At 47.1% G+C, this 16824-nt stretch overlaps 1 protein-coding gene across 1 annotated transcript in view; it reads right to left on the reverse strand.

Moving 5' to 3' along the window:
* Positions 1–16720, reverse strand: part of EDC4 (enhancer of mRNA decapping 4) — a 33080-nt gene extending 16360 nt beyond the window's left edge. Inside the window, exons 1-16 of the mRNA XM_059481704.1 lie at positions 16595–16720; positions 12516–12672; positions 11630–11741; positions 10888–10987; positions 9188–9377; positions 8028–8175; positions 7429–7533; positions 6881–6990; positions 6262–6345; positions 5637–5732; positions 4558–4660; positions 3923–4103; positions 2626–2698; positions 2122–2213; positions 1282–1478; positions 478–566 (exon numbers count right to left, since the gene is read on the reverse strand). Of these exons, the coding sequence (XP_059337687.1) occupies positions 478–566; positions 1282–1478; positions 2122–2213; positions 2626–2698; positions 3923–4103; positions 4558–4660; positions 5637–5732; positions 6262–6345; positions 6881–6990; positions 7429–7533; positions 8028–8175; positions 9188–9377; positions 10888–10987; positions 11630–11741; positions 12516–12672; positions 16595–16673 (1916 nt within the window). The 5' untranslated portion in view covers positions 16674–16720. The remainder of the gene's footprint in view (positions 1–477; positions 567–1281; positions 1479–2121; positions 2214–2625; positions 2699–3922; positions 4104–4557; positions 4661–5636; positions 5733–6261; positions 6346–6880; positions 6991–7428; positions 7534–8027; positions 8176–9187; positions 9378–10887; positions 10988–11629; positions 11742–12515; positions 12673–16594) is intronic.
* Positions 16721–16824: the final 104 nt, after the last annotated feature.

The raw sequence follows: 16824 nt of genomic DNA on the forward strand, positions 1-16824 counted from the left end.
GTATCTCCAGTGGGCACTGTACAGGGAGAAACACAACACTATGAGATGAGTCTCTCTCCTTTTCCCAACCCCCAGAAGTGAAGTTCTCCCCTGTTAAGCAGCCCAACCCACTGTCACACTGTAAGATTTTCCTACCAGTCCTAATTCTCTCCCTGTCCTTGGTGGCTGCAGAGTTCTCTTACCTGTAAACAATGGCCCTTTGGGAAAAGCATGGAGAGCAACAAAACTGAGCTGCAATAACAGAATCCCTATGAGGTACACATAAAACACTCTTGTTGGCCTCTAGATGACAACAGACACGTTCCAAGCTGCAACAGGGATGCAAACAGCTGCCTATACAGGGATGTTGGGACTCAGGCCAGTTTCTAACTCTGGTTACAATCTTCACTCCTGCAAGACATGCTACAGCTCTGTGCTATCCCAAAGGCCTGTGACAGTTCAGTTGCAAATGAATTATTTAACCCATGTGCTGCTCACCTGGGCAGAGAGGCATCCGTGACAGAAGTGCTGCTCATGGCTGTGACTGCAGTGAGGGAGCTGACACTGCTGCCTGGAGAGACAGCAATCTGCAAGGAAACACAGCAGTCAGGAGGGCACAGAGGCCAACAACACAACTCAGCCTGAGGAAGAGACTCCTAAAGAGTTTCTGGTGAAGAGGGAATAGAAAACATCCCCACAGGTTGGGTTGTTCTGCCAAGGTGCTCAGGTGCTGGACAAAGACAAATCACAAAACATCCCCATCATACGGCTGCTTTTACTGGGGAACTGCTGTCCCCAAAGTGACCTCACCAGTGCAGAGGCAGAGGGTTTATGGCAGAGAGTGGGGTACTCCAGAGGGGTCTCACAAGTCTGAACAGTTCAGTTCCAACAGTCCCCTGATCATTTCAGATCTGCACTCCCACAGGACCCCATCAGCAGGATGTGCAGAAGTGGAATCTTTTCTTCCATTACAGTTACATCATATCCCCAAACAACATGGGCAAACCAGTAACAGCAGTCTCGCAGCTTAGATACAGTTATTTAGCAAACCCATATTTCTACAAAGCACACCTACATCAGTGGTTTTGCAGTTAAACACAGCACTTACAACACAAGCTTAGGCCAGCTTAGCATTTTAGATGTGCCAACAAGTCCCTGCTCAGTCTGGCTACATGCAGAGTTTCCTGTGTGCTCTGCATTCAGCTAGCAAAGCTTATCATAGTCATTACAGCTGAAAAGGGTGTCCAAAAGTACCAAAATCCACCCCCATCCCTTACATCCCCTTAAAAGATCTCTGATTACCTGTTGAAGAGAAGTACTTGGTGTCATGAATGCATCTGGAGTCATCAGCTTGGGCTTGGCATCACTGGACAGGGACAGGAAATCTGCTGGCACGGGCAGATCGGCGATGCGCCGCAGGTCCGGCTGGGAGCCATGCACAGACTCCTTCTCAGAGCCCAGCCCCTCCGTGCCCAGGTCAGCCATGTGGTCTGGAAAGGCTTCCAGGGAGAGGTACAAATCAGTCTGGAACTTCCCTCCAAAACTAAAGCTCTAATTCAATGAAGTATAAACTTGTGCCATTGCATGCCATGCTTGATTCCAAGAAGAACAAGCAAAAACCCTGCAAGATCCCAGTCAAAGCTTAGAGCAAAGCAAATCCTGTGTTATGCTTTCTCTTTGTATGCCAGACTGGATTTTATCAGGCTTTGATAATAAAATGTCCAAGCTTCCTTTCTTCCCTAAAAGCAAGGCCAGTTGAACTGCCACATCCCAGAATGGTGAATGAGCTGAAAGAGCTCATCACAAACAGCCCAGCCCCCTCTACTCCCACAGCTCTGCTGTCACTCTGATCTCTTCCACCTGACAAGAGACAAACTTCCAGTTTCTTTCACAAGTGCCAAATCACCCAGGAAGGTGAACTCAAGCATGCACAAAGCATTAGCACTCCTGGTGTAACACATCCCAAACTCCATACTCACAGGGTCTAACCAGCTTCCTGCTCCTCTGCTACTCCATATTCAGAACCCTTTATGCAATGACACCACTGCAGTACAAAGAGATACCCAAAACTCTTCTGCTCTCCTCACCAATAACCTTTAAAGGCTCAGTAACACTAAAGACCAATTTAACACACATGCTCACCAAATTCTTCATGAGTGCCATGGACAGGCATGGAAGCACTTGTGTCAGGGCTGTGAAGAGGCTGGAATCTGATCTGCACATCCTGCAGGGCCCTAGAATGAAACAAGCATCTCTGATCAGCTTAGGAACCACCAGGAGAAGACTTAAGGCATCATTAAGGCTCAGAAGATTTCACTGAACTAATTCCCTTGGAAAATGCTTCAGTGTTTTCTGCCTGTCACAGAAGCAACAGAAGCTGAGCCTCACTCAGCCGTGTCACCCAGTTCTGCCACCCAGGGTATCTGAGATGTTTCCCAGCATTTGTGTGTGAGCACAACTCTGAAATCACTCATGGAAATACAAGCTTGTCACACCATTCAGAGCTACCTCCTGTAAGGCCATACACACCACAGAAATTTCTTTGGGGCCAAGTAGCTTTTGTTATGAGCAAAAGAATTGAACCTAAATTTCTACAGGTGAGTGCAGGGCTAGGACAAACACACACAGCTGCACACAAATACTCACTTGGTGTGAACACAGAAGAGTTTTATCAGCACACCTGCTGCTGATTCAACAGCCCCAGAGCCCTGAGCACCTTCTGGAAAGAGACAGAGGTAAAATATGAAGTTGCATGGAAACTACACACAAAGTACTACAAAAGCATCACAGCAGGATGAACTGACAGCAAAGAACCAGCATGATACAGATTCTCTTTATCAATGATCTGGATGGATGAAGGGATCAAGAGCACTCTCAGTAACTTCGCAGACAACTCCACAGAATATCCTGAGCTGGATGGGACCCATGAGGATCACTGAGTCCAACTCCTGGCCTTGCACAGAACACCCTAAGAATCACTGCATGTGCCTGGAAGAACTGTCCAAATGCTTCTTGAACTCAGGCTCAGTGCTTCAATCACTGCCCCAGGGTACCTGTTCCTGTGCCCAACCAGCCTCTGGATATTTTCCTGATATCCAAGAAAAACCTCCACTGACTCAGCTTTATGCCATTTCCTTGAGTCCTGTCACTGGTCTTGAGATTGAAAAGATCAGTGCCTGCCTGTTGTGAGGATGCTGGAAGACTGCAATGAGGTCTTCCCTCAGTCCCCTCCAGGCTGAACAGACCAAGAGACCTCAGGCACTCTCCACCCAGCTTCCACTTCACCATCCTCATGACCCTCTTCTGGACACTCTCTAACAGCTTGGTGTCTTTTTTATATTGTGGGGCCCAAAACTGCACATGGGACTCAAGGCTGCACCACTGCAGAGCAGAGCAAGACAATCCCTTGACTGGCTGAGGATGCTGTGCACCACTTTAGGCAGGAGTGTTGATGTGCAGGAAGGAAGGAAGGGCCTACAGAGGGGTGTGGACCGGCTGGATTGATGGGCTGAGGCCAATTGTGTGAGGTTCAACAAGGCCAAGAGCTAGGTCCTGTGCTTGGGTCACAACAACCCCCTGCAGCACCACGGGCTGAGCAGAGTGGCTGCAAAGCTGCCCAGGGGGAAAGGGCCTGTGGGTGCTGGTTGAGAGCAGCTTAAAATGAGCCAGCACGTGCCAAGGTGGCCATTGGCATCCTGGCCTGTTTCAGCAACAGTGTCACCAGCAGGACCAGGGCAGTGACCAGGCCACACCTTGAATCCTGTGTTGCAAGGCTTGACAACCCAGCTTAAGCCTAACACCCAATCTAAACCTCACTGGGTGCAACCTGAGGCTGTTTCCTCTTGTCTTGTTATTTTGAAGAAGTGACCAGCCTTTCACAGCAAAGTCAGAACAAGCCAGGAAAAAAATCCTGACCACACAGCAGCCAAATTCTGTCACCTACCTACACTCAAGCTGTCAGTCTCCTCCTCTGCCGGGAGCACCTCGGTGTGCCGCAGCCGGCAGCGGCTCACGGCCTGGATGCCAAAGCTCAGCACTGGGTGGGTCAGGAGGAACTCTGAGATGGAGCTGAAGTAAGCCTTGCCCTCCTCCTGGTTCTGCATCAACTCCATCACATACAAGACCTGGAAATGGTAAATCAGAGCTTTCAGAGCAGACCATGCACATGTGTGGGGACTACAGAGCTGAGCATCCAAACCAGATTGGGAACAAGGGAAATAATGTGAGGAACAAAGCCTGGATCTTGAAATTTGAAATGGAACACTCAAGGGAACCACAAGCATCACACTCTAAAGGGAGTCAATATTGATCAAGAACTCAATCCTAGCATGCCAGACACAAGTATCTCCAAATGAGAGCTTTACAAAGGGTGAGAAATAATCCTTAAGAGTCCTCAGGATTACTCAGCTGAACTGCTGCCTTTTTTCATCACACAGCGAAATTGCTGAGTCAGCTTCTGCATTTTTATCTGCTAACATGCAAATCCCAGACGTAAGCAGCAGAACCAGTCACACACCACAAGGCCAATTCTGCTTCAGCCACCATTTCCCACAGGCAGCAACAAAATGAACTACTTACTTTTCTCTGCACATCACTCAGTATCAGATACTCAGCTGAGAGGTCCAGGCAGACTTTCAGGCTGGGAGGAATATTCATGGAGCTGAATATGTCAGGAGAAAAGCTACATATACAAATAAGAGGGAGGGGGTGCAGAGAGAAAGGTAGATTAGCCCAACCAGCATGATTGCTATGAAACTGCACTAATTACCAAAACTCCCACAGAACCTTAAGGAGTTTACAGCCCTATTACAGTGCAACCACCCACTAGAACAGAAACTCCTTTGCTGAAATCAATGCTGACATCAGCTAAGAAAGCAGCTGGGAGATGGCATGATAGGATCAAGTTATGGATTCTGAACATTGAAATGCAAGGTGACAGTCATTACTCAACACGTTTCACATTCATAGGAGTACAAGAGTCAATGCTGCAGATTTAAAACCAAAAATCCACCAAATCAAAATAACCCTTCCGTAAGTTTTGGACCTTCTGTAGTGTGAGGTGGAAAAAGCAGCACTTGGCTCTATGTCATTTCTTCTCATTTAAAGAGGGAAAATCCAAAGTGGCCTTAAGCATGTGTGTGGTAAGAAAGGCCATGATCCACCAACAGAAAAATAAAATCAGGGAACCTAAGCTGAGTCAAGGGATGGATTAAAGCACAATTTCAATTTCTGGGCCTAGACAGCTCAACATTTAAGCCTTGGATAATTTCTTAAGCTCTATCAACATAGCAGCTTCTCAAAATTTAAACAGAAAAAGCACTAATAGGAGAAGATCCTAGATTGGTTACTGAATATCTAAAATCTCCAGAGAAGAAAACACTCAAGGTGTGCAGTTCTGTTGTGCAATCTCCTCTCATGTTACAGCTGTGTCTCTGCTTTATAGAACAAGGCAAAGACAACAGATCTTGGTAACACAAATAATAAAATATAAACTTCCCTGGCCCTGCCTAAGCTTGACCTGACAGTCTGCCAGAGCTGAGAGCTTCCAACAACAGGTTGGAATGGCAAAGGAGTAGAATCCATGGGACATCAGGGATCACCTTGGCAAATTCAGTCCCCTTAAATGCCAGCCTTCAGGGGCATCCAGGCACACGTACCGAACAGTCTGCAGACAGGTCCAGGACACTGTGCACCACATCTTCAGCTCTCTGTTCTGCTCGGCTCCTGTGATGAGAAACCTCCAGAAGGGAACTCTGCAGGCACAACAGATCCAAATTCTCTTAAAGACGATTCATCCTACCCAGAAAAGCTCCTCACAAGCTGCCCATGGCTGATTTTGCCCAACCATGGCTTAAAGTTCCCAGAAAATTTCTGCTCTGAGGCAGACTAGAAACCACTACCCCTCTCAGACACCTTAAGGCCACAACTGAAGAAACAATAACAATAAAAGCTGTATTTTCAGCAATGGGCAGTTGAAATCTGGAGGACTAACAGGCCATTTAAGACTGACCATGCCACAAACCTGAGAGGACTCAGGTTTTTTTAAATTCTCAATTTAGAATTCTCATTACTTTCATGAAATTGGCACTATGATTCAGGTCACTTTAGGTTGTGCTTCAGAGTCTTATTTATTTCTGCACCACTAGAAAACTGATTAAGGACTTGCTCCTGCTACAAAGCCAAAATTTTAAAGTATTATTCAGTTACAAGGAACTTTCAAGGCAAGGCATTTAGAAAACAATGATGAGCTTTAATATTTCAAGGACAGGATTGGGGACTTACTCTGGGTCTTGTTTTTTATGGTTGTCACAAAAGAGCAGGCAGGAAAGAGGTTTACCATCATGGGGTTTCCACTCATGAAGACACCTAAGAATAAATCAGAGAAAACATCCAAGTGTGAAGGGAGTGGCAAATGAGGAGGATGCTGAACACACAACTCCTTGTCCAGAAGCCACAAATGATTACTGATTTGTAGCTCTTTGCAAGTCTTATTTAAAATAAGGAGATCACACAGACAAATATTGTCACCAACAAATAAATAAAATCCCATGTTGTCATTTGGTCTGGTGTCTTAACAAAAATACAATGCAAAAAGAAGTCAGCATTGAGAAGAACAGCTCAGAGCAGCTTCCTGCATTTACACAGACAGTGCAAAAGAGTTTGACTACAGCTTGTGCAAAGCACAGAACTCCTGTTTCCAGACACAGCTCTCTGCTTTTTCCATAAGCCTGTGATATTCAGTGATGCAATTTTTCAACAACAAATTACAAACACTTATGCTGTGTCTTTATAATGTCCTAAGAATGACCATCACAGGTAATTCTGTATCAAGGAAATTCTCCCAGAGAAAATGCTGCTGCTCTCTGTTCCAAGTTTCTTCATTTCCCAATTCTCCAGTTACCTTGGCTCATCCTGTCCCTCAATATAGATCTGCCAGAATTTTACAAAACCATCATGGCTTGCTGTGGCCAACACAGTTCCATCTGGAGAAAGTGCTCCCTCGCTCAGGCACTACACAGAGGGGGGAAAAGAGACACAGAATAGTAATTATAGCTTTTCTTACTTTACAAGAAGAAAAGGCTCTATCTTCAAGCAAGAATTTGACTAACAATCTGACAGTAGAGAAGGCCAGAGTGGATTTCTAACAGACACTGGTAGCTTCTAACATTAAGCCTTTTAACCCTTCACAGAACAATTGACAGGCACCCTGTTTCTTGGTAATAATAAACCATCACATTTTCCAGACAGCAAATTCAAGTACAAGGGATTCTGTTGCCACTGCTCTTACTCTTATTCATGTTATAAATAGAGCTCTTTTTGGTTTGGGCTCTTCTGGCTTTTACAATTATAATTACCTCACAACTGGTTTTTTTACATCCAACTGTCCTAAGAACTGCAGTTCCTGAGACCCTATAACCCAAAGAAAACCCAAAGAACCCAGGTTTGTACCGTGCTGTGGCCTTTCACCACAATGAAGCCTTCTTTGATGTCAGGCACTTCCACTGGCCAGGAGCTGTTGTTGGTTCGGATGATGTCCAAGTCCCACACCTCTGCCTGGAAAACGAACATGCAGACACACAGGTTTATTTTTATAACCACTGGTTTGATCCAGAGAACTTCCTAGATCCTTATCTTATGGCCTGACACACCAGCCCAATGGAAGTGTGTGACATACCTTCCCATTTCCACACAATTTGGCCATTCAATCCTGGCATTGTACACAACAGGGAATTGCTCTTGGCATTTGGAGCTGCTGCCCACCAAGCCCCTCCCTCGGGTACTGGCTCAGCCTGAACAGACAAGTGATGCCTCTGTTACAAGTGGTCCTTGGCATCTGATGGTGAGCAGAAATTCCCTTTCCATCCTCCTGAGGATGGCCCAGAGAATGATCTCTCCTGGGAAGAGAGGAACCCAACATCTTACAGGAGGATCCCCAACATGGACTAGACAGGAGCCTTTACAACTTCACTGCAAACTCAGCTCTTTCCTCCATTAAATTCTCTCCTAATGATAAGTTAGGACAATGTTTCCAAGCAGATTTTCCTTACCCTGTCCTCATGCAGCAACGCCAGGGTCTGGCTGCCCTCCTCGCCGCTCTCCTCGTTGTCGTCAGGGATGAAGGGGCACCAGATGATTCTCCGGAAGGTGTTCAGGGGGGTGTTGTCAGGCCTCTTGATGTTAACCAGGATCTCCTCTCTGATCACCAGGGTTAAGAAATGCAACATTCTGGCTCTGCTACTAATGCCCAGCAATAAACTGTTCAGGTTTGGTCTGCTGTTTTAATACTGTTAAACCTCGAGGGTTTTTGGGCCATTGATTCAAAAAGGAAGCAGGTAAAGGGATTCTGCTGAGAATGCAGCCAAGCTAGAGTTTCTTCACTGACAGAAGAGCTCCAGCTTACAAAAGTTTATAGGTTCTCACAATTTTCTCTTGCAGGCTGCAGTGACAGGGTGAGCACAACAAGGGCACACAGCCACATCTGAATGTGCAATCCATCAGACAGCTAATGATTAGATGATTTCTTAGCATTGCAACACTACCAGAGAAAGAAAAGCTACCACACTGCCCCCAGCTGAGTGCTCGAGTGCACCACCACAAATCAGGGCTTCAACTACTACCACCACCTTTGCTCCAGTTGCTTTTGAAATGATGGTACACAATTAAAATTAAAAGGCTACACTCTGAGGTGACATGTCTCAGTGTTTCCCAGAAGCACTGAGCAATCACTCCTAGCAATTAAATGAAAATATTTAGGGTAATGAACACTGAAAATAAATTTCAGGGCCACTAAAAAGATGACAGGTTTGGAAAGAAGATAGTGAGTGGATGGGATGTATTATATCCTCTTCCCAAGAGAAGTAATTGAGGAAAAGAGGTAGAACCAGACAAGACAAACCTCTGTCACACACTTGAGGTGACACTGTCCACACCCAAGCTGCTACAGACTGACACTTCTCACTGTCTACTTTGCCTGGACCAGGAGCACTGAGGTGCTCCTAGAATCTCAAGCATTGCAATATCAAGTAATGACTGTGCTGAATGCAGGTAAAAGTTGACAGATTTGATACTCTAGAAGGGGCATAACTATCAATCTTTCCCCTGCAAGCTGCTATTCTGCAAAGGCTACAAAATCAAAGGGTAATGTTGGGGTTGCATTCACATCTATCATTGCACAGAGGCTGACAGGAGGTGTATTTGGACAAGATACTGGATTTTTTCTTTATCCATGGCCAGGCGCCAGACAAAAAGGTTGCCTGCCTCATCCAGGCAGGCCAGCTGGTTGGAGTTGAGGTGAGCAAAGGCCAGGTCTGCCACACCTCCTGTGAATCCCTTCAGCAAGGTCCGTTCTGCAGTGCTCACACTCAACACCCGTACCATGGCAGAGCCATTGCTGGCAGCTGTGACACACACAGAGGAAACAGTCACCATTCATGTAAAAGTCACCATTCAGGTCTGTGGTTTCTCTGCATAATTCCCATAAACTCCTCATAACTCTCATAAACTTCTCATAATTCCCAGGATTATCCTCATTAAATGTTGCAATTAAATGCCAGGCCTGAACCTTCATCCTGAGCTTGCCATGCTTCCAAGGCTGACCTCCAGTGACAGTGAATTAATTTTGTTTGCAATTTAATTTTCAGTTGGTTTTAATTAAATTCAATTAAATTTTCTGTTTAATTTTTCATGGAGAAAAGGAGTCACTGAGAGGCAGATAGCTCAGATACATGTTCTGTAAGGGGAAACAAAAGGCATGAACATTCACCCTGCAGAAAGCCCTGCTTTTTGGCTTGCATGACTGAAAAGAAGATGCTTCAGAACATGAGCACACTAAGCAAAGTTTCCAGCTTCCCCTTTTCAGATAGACACCAATCCCTACAAAGTAGGCATTCTTACAGAGATCATGGTGCTTTCACTTCCTGATGCCCATGCCAGCCCTAGCACACCACTCAGCTTCCCAGTGTTGCTACACCCAAGCTTTTAAAATACTTTTTAAAGGGTGAGACATCCTTAAGCTACTCTAAAATAACCTCAGCTAGGAAAAAAAACAAGAGCAGAGTAGCAGGTTTCATAAAGACCAGATAAACTGGTGTGAGAACTAAGAATAAAGAGACACAGACACTCTGTGCATCTATGAGAGCAGAAAGAGACACTGTAGATAAATAAGTGTTCATTTCATAGAACTCTTAAGGTTGGAAAATACCTTTAATATCATCATGTCCAACCAGCACAACCCTCATGTTCAGCACTAAACCATGTCCTCAAGTGCCATATCTATGTGGTTTTGAACCCTTCCAGGAATGGTGACTTCACCACTTCCCTGGGCAGGGCAGTTCTAATGTTTTAATTTTTCCTAATATCTAATTTAAACCTTCCCTGGCACAACTTGGGACTGTTTCCTCTCATCTTGCCACTTTCTTTCCCATATGCTGTGAAACAATTTTTCCCTGTGTTGTTCTGCTTTCCTCTCTCTATTGCACAAGGCACTGCATCTGTATCGCTCCTTGGATCCTCAAAATTTAGCCTTAAACTCAAGTCTAAATTTATGCAAGCAAATCCATCACAAACACTTCTCTGCTCAAATTACCATGGGGCTGTTTCTGTGCTTGTTTGCTGCAGAAATATTTAATTAGAGGAATATGAACATCAGCTCTCCAGTAAAACCAATGTAGACCTTCAACTTTTCCTATATCCCGACTGAGTCCTTCTCTTTATTTCTAACTCTCCCACATAACAAACTCTTCTCTCCACCATTGCTTATATTCTCTCTACAACAACACTCTGATCTGGATATTTCAAGGTATGTTTCAATTATTGCCAGTTATGTTGTTCTGATGTAAATTCTGCTTTTCTTACTGATACACAGAGCAAAAGAATACAAATCACATCCAAGACAAGAAGGTAACTCACCCCTAATGGCATAAGCCAGGTAAGAGTTTGAGACAGCTATCAGATTGCCATAATAGTACTTCTGCTCCCAGTCATATCTAGCAACAGGCTGTATTTTCACCTGTTCAGAAGAAAGAAAACAAAACATGAGAATTGTCTGGAATTATCTTTTCCATCTTTGTGGTCCCTTAGTTCGCTGCATACTGAAGAACAAACTGGAACAGAAAATGGAAAAACACAAAATGGAAAATTAAGGAATAAAGTGGAAAAGGGTGAGTGGATCAAGACCAGATGTCTCTCTCCTCATCATCAGCATTTGTTCTGAGCATGGCTTAGTTCTCTGCTCAGCACCAGCTCTAATTTCAGCATATTGGTTCTTGCAGCTCTGACCTGCTGGCCAGAGCTCTCAGCAGGACTGATGCCAGCAGAACAGCCAGGGAAACCCTCCCTTCAGGTGCAGGGAGGAAACAAGCAGCAGAAAAATCATGTTTGTGGAGAAAGGACACTTCCCAGGAACCTACAGCTTAGATCATGAACTTCTGCAAATGAGAAGGTAACTCAGCCAGACCCTGGAATAACAGAAACAATCAATTACAAGATACTGCTCCAACTTTTTCTCCTTGTTAAAGTCTTTGACAAACTTCTACCTCATTACAAACTCCTATGACATAAGAAAGAAGATATTTATTTCTGTTTAAAAATATTCAAGCATGAGCTGATGTGACTAAAAAAGAGACAGACCATGCTTTCTCTTACTCCTTACCTTGTTACTCCCTCTGGCCTTACTGGTGATGCTGGAATCACTGCTGGCCACTACCTCCACATCTTTTGCTGATATCACTAAGCACGTGGAGCTGTCATCACCAGAAAGGCAGCTTTAAAAAAAAACAAAGGGGGAAAAAAAATCAGACAGGACTCACGGGAACAGAGTATTTAACAATTTATGTTAAATTCATAATTTTAACAGCCACACAGTAGGATTTGTGTATCTAAGAGCTTGAGCTGAACAAGTTAAGACAAAACTCTTCTCAGCTGAGTCTCCCTTCCCTGTGTGTCACAGGTTTGAGAGAGTCAAACACCTGCTTTGTTCAGCCTAAAAACCTTCAGTTCATTTCACTCGAGCACAGACCTACATTTGATTCACATCGCCAGCACTGGAAGGTGTGAAGAAACCAAAACCAACCAGCTGAACCTCATCAACAAAACAGTGCACACTGCTTGTGGTTCTCATGGCATCCTCTTTCAAAACCACGACCAGAGAACCCAAGCAGAAGCTACTTCCATGAGCTCTGCAACACCTCAGGTGTTGGGGCTCCTGCTGGACATCTACAGGGGAACCACAAGTTTCAACCAGAGCCCTCATGATTTACATTCACTGTGATCTGCAATTTTCACCATGTACGGTCCTGTTTCCCTTCTCTGAACAACTCTGCAGGTATTCTTCAGTTCCTGAGATGCAAGGATGGCAGACTCCATGCATCAGCCTCACAAAAGCTACAAAAGCTCTAACCAAGAGCACTGACTCACAATTGCCACCTGAACTGAACATAAAACCCATTGTCAGACACCCAGCATGCATCTCCACGCTCCAGAGAACCGAATTTGAGCTGTTTTCTGTTCCCTCTCAGCATTTCTTTGGCAAGACTTACATGACTTGTTTGTCCTGCAGGGCTCCTAGGGAGATGCTGCGATGCACAGGCTTGGCCAGAGCAGCTCCATCCCCGCTCCCAAGGGGGTCAGGCACCAGCAGCCCATTCAGGTCCCCGTTGTAGGAATTCGATGGCCTCCGGTTCTCATTCACCGAACCTGAGGAAAAGCAACACCAGCTGTGCCCAATGTGCATTACAAATAAACAGCACTGTGTGAAATACACCACCTCCAGGTGCTTTTTGTCAGCCTCTATGGGCCTGTCAGGTAGAATAAGCTGAATCAACTGGGACAAGTGTTCTACAAAAAAAATAAGAGACCTCCTATGTGATGACAAACTCACCTTCACACATCTGAGTGAAATACTTCTTTTTCCTTCACAAGCAAATCAGAGAAACTCCAAAGAACATGTTTCAAGGAACTTAACTTGGCTCAAGGAGCAAATAGCTTTAGATGAGAAAGATTAAGCTGGTAATTCAGGTTGACTGAATCAAGTGCCAGACCAAAAGGTTCTTGACAAGTCACTTCTAACCCTCAGGCTGCAGAGAGACCTCTGAAGTCCAGCAGCGCAGGCATCAGCTGCAACATTTGGAGCTGGCTGGAAACAATACATTTGTTACTTTCCAAAACTGGCTTCTGACTGTGAGACCTTGAAGTCCAGGTATTTAGGTAATTTTCCTAGGAAACTCTGCAGCTGTGCATTTGGGATTCACATATTTTTCCCCTGGTTGAACAATCACAGAGAAGTTTATAGCACTCAATTTTTGTGTAAAGTAGCCATTTGTTCAGAGCCCCAGCTGTGCTTTGAAGAGTGTGTATGCCCTGACTTTGCACATCTGGCCTAGCACCAGGTGCTTGGTGGCTCCCATGCCTTCTGAAGGCTTTAGGAGGGGACAGACATAACAGGGGGTGAAGGAGACTTTCCTCACTAGCAGGGCAAATATTTGACAACCCCCACTGGAGAGCAGGGCCCCCCCATCTGCACCCCCACATCAGCACACCAAGGAAAAGCCGCCTGTCTCAGCGAATCCTGCAGGAAATTTTCACCGGTTTTGAAACCCGAAATTTCGTATACTGTTGCCAGGTAACAACTGCTGCTGAGCTCTTGCAAAATGGCTGCTCCCAGCACCAGAACTCCCCATCTCTGGCACATGGAACAAACCTAAACATAACTGGGGGCAAGAGGCAGATCCTTCCAAAGTGAGACAACCTTTCTGCTACCGAATAGGCTTCAATACATCAGGGTGAGTGCTGCTGCCTAAAACACAACTGTAATTATTCATTTGCCAGAAGGGTATTTCAAACTCTCCTGTTTATGAAGTCATGAACACAGAAATGTGCACTGACAGGGTACCCCAATGCAGGGACAATTTGGGCACCCACTTCAATGTAGAAAAAGCAGCAGCACTCACACAGCACAAGGAAATTCAAGCAAGGGAATGTGATCCAGCACCTCCCACTGGTGCTGTGCTTGCTGTCACAGGATTAAGATGTGCCCCTTATTCCTACAGCACATGGTGGGTGCTTGTCCAGTTGCAGCTACTTCCACTGACAGCACTTGATCCTTTGTGACCAAAGGCAGGAAAATATTCCCTACAGAAAAAGCATCCAGTCTCCCAGAGAAAGATGATCCGTGCTTTGCCCTTTTGCAGCCACAGCAAAGCCTCATGTAAGTACTGCTGGTCTTTTACACAGCAGCACAGTGATGTTTGCTCCATGGGAAAAAGGGAGGTAGAAACATTCTCCAGAGGCTGATGGCCCAACATCAGCTCACCAAGTTCAGGAAGGGGCATAGCTCAGTCTGTATTAGTAGAAGCCAGACAAGCACAGGTGCTGCCTGTGCACAGTCCTGGAGGCATAAAAGAAGGGAAGAGGCTCTATTTGGCAAGAACATGAACTAAACCAAAAGGTTAAGCCAGGCTGGTAGATCGAGGTCTCAAAGGGAAAGGAGGGTGTTTGTGTTCATTACCTTTTCAAAGAGCAGGAGCAGTCAGAGCTGAGACTGAACCCTTCCTGCTCCCACCATCAGCTGCACCAGGAGAGGCCAGCCTGTAATGAACACTGCCCTGATACACCACGAGCAGGGTGAGCCCACGTAACACCTGCTCAGCAGCAGAGATCCCTGCATGGAGGGAAGGATCCTGCCCACCACCAGCAGGGATGCTCCCCCTCAGCACAGTGGCACTGACAGCCTGTCCCCACATCCCAGCAGGCAGGTCCATGCTTTGGCAACAGCTACTGAAGCATTGGATGAAGTTTGCCAAAACAGGGAGAAACTGTGTCAAGAGACAAAGACTGGGTCATGGATGACATTTTCACAATCACCAAGCCCAGCAGAATTAAAAAGGTACTCTGACAGTTGTGAACTCTACAGGACCTAGAGGAACACAACACTGCTCACAGCTACCTGCACCTGGTACTGCAAAACCTGAAGGCTCCTCTGTTCCTCTCCCCTGGCATCCTAACAGGAGTTTCAGAGACTTTCAGCCAACATGTGCACTCTTCTTCTTCCCCTTATTATGTCCATCTTTTCAAGTTTATTTGCTGTTACCCAGGCAGTGATTTCTGCTGAGAACCAGTACAGGTTCTTTCTGTGAACTTCCTGCCCACTTGCTCCTCTCCTCTCAAATGCCTTCTTGTGCACTGGAGCTGACAGGGAAGGTAAAAAGAGAATGAACAGGAAAGAAGAATGAAAGAAATAAGCCATACTCTGTCAATGACTCCTTGACTTCAGCCAGCAGGAGAAGCTGCTTCAGGAGAAAGTCAAGTCACCTTGAGCAACAACTCCAAGCATTTCTCAACCACAACATATCCTTTCAGCTCAGACACTGCTTGTGAAATGAGTTCCCCATCCCTGCACTGAGCTCTCCTTCCAGTCTTCCAAGTCCAAATACAAACAAAAAATGTATTTTTCTTGTAAGAATTAGAATTCAGGAACATGCTAGCACTCCAGAAACCACAGAAACTATTCCAATTAATGAGAAGATTCTCTAAGGGTAGTAGAGCTAATGAAGCTGCCTTCTTGTAGGTTTAGTCCATCACCTCACAGGCTTCTACAGCCCTCCATAACAATCCCACACCAAAACTCTCTTCCTTTTGGCCCAGCAAAAGGCAGCACACATGGCAGCTGCTTTGGAGGTAGCACATTCCTGCTGAGTTTCAGGACATTCTGAGACATCCTGTCCTGCCTTTCCCGTGAAAGGAGCACAAGAGGGGCATAATTCTGTTCTCTACCCAGAGACTAAGCCATTTTTGCAAAGTATTCATGTCTCAGCCTCCTTTAGAGTGTTACCTCACCACATTTGACTGAAACACCACGGCAGGTTCAAGCAGGGAGATGAGGGGGAGCCGAAGCTGCAGGAGAGTGGGAACACTATCCAGCTGACTCCTGAGCCCGCTGCTGATACTCCTACAGGGATCAGGGAGCCCGCTGAACTCTGAGCAGAGAGGTATAACAGCTCAGAGCACAGGGAGAAGAATCACAACCACTTCAGAAGAGATATTTGTGATCCCATTTCACGTACAAATAAGGAGAGTGAAAAGTTCTTGTAAAGGGGGAACCTGGCACTGATCTCGGAGCAGCCTACCAGCCCCTTCCACGCAGCGCAGAGAGACGCCTGGGAAACACTCCAAGTGCTCCTGGGAAGGGGGGACACTCGTGGCAGGGAGGTCGGGCTGTTCAGCTCCCAGCAGCAGCAGCTCCCAGCTGAACGGAGCCCCGAGACCGCGGCAGCAGCGAGCCCCGGGCCCGGCGTGCTCTGCTCTGCCCGGCGCCACCGCCCCCGTCCCTCAAGGCTGGTCCCCAGCCCGGGGCTCCTCTCCTCCTCACCGGCCGCGCCGCGGGCTCCGGGCTCTGCGGGGAGCGGGGCAGCGCCGAGCGGGACCCGCTGGCCCCGGGCGGCTCGGAGGGCGCTGCCGGGCGCCCCGAGGCGAAGCGGTCCCGGCGGGGCCCCGCGCGCGCCCGCTGACAACCGGCGGGGCGGCGGCGCAACGGGCGCGGGGCTCCCGCGGCGCGGCCCGAGACAAGGCCCCGCCCGGCCCGGCCCGGCGGCCTCTGCGCCCGCCGCTCCCCGCTCCTCACCTCCCGGCCGGTCCAGCTTGAGGATGTCCCGCAGGTGCTGCGTGGCGTCCTCGATGTCGATGCTGGAGCAGGAGGCCATGGGGCCCGGCGCGCCGCCCGCCCGCGCCGCCGCCACCGCGCTGCCCGGCCCGGCCCCGCCGCCCGCGCTTCCGCCTCCGGCCCGGCACTGCGAGCGCCGGGCGGAAACCGCCGCCCGAACGGAGCGTTCCCGGCGCGGCGGGGCGGGGCCG

Source organism: Ammospiza nelsoni, chromosome 13 (genome assembly GCF_027579445.1).
Source record: "Ammospiza nelsoni isolate bAmmNel1 chromosome 13, bAmmNel1.pri, whole genome shotgun sequence".
NCBI lineage: Eukaryota > Metazoa > Chordata > Aves > Passeriformes > Passerellidae > Ammospiza > Ammospiza nelsoni.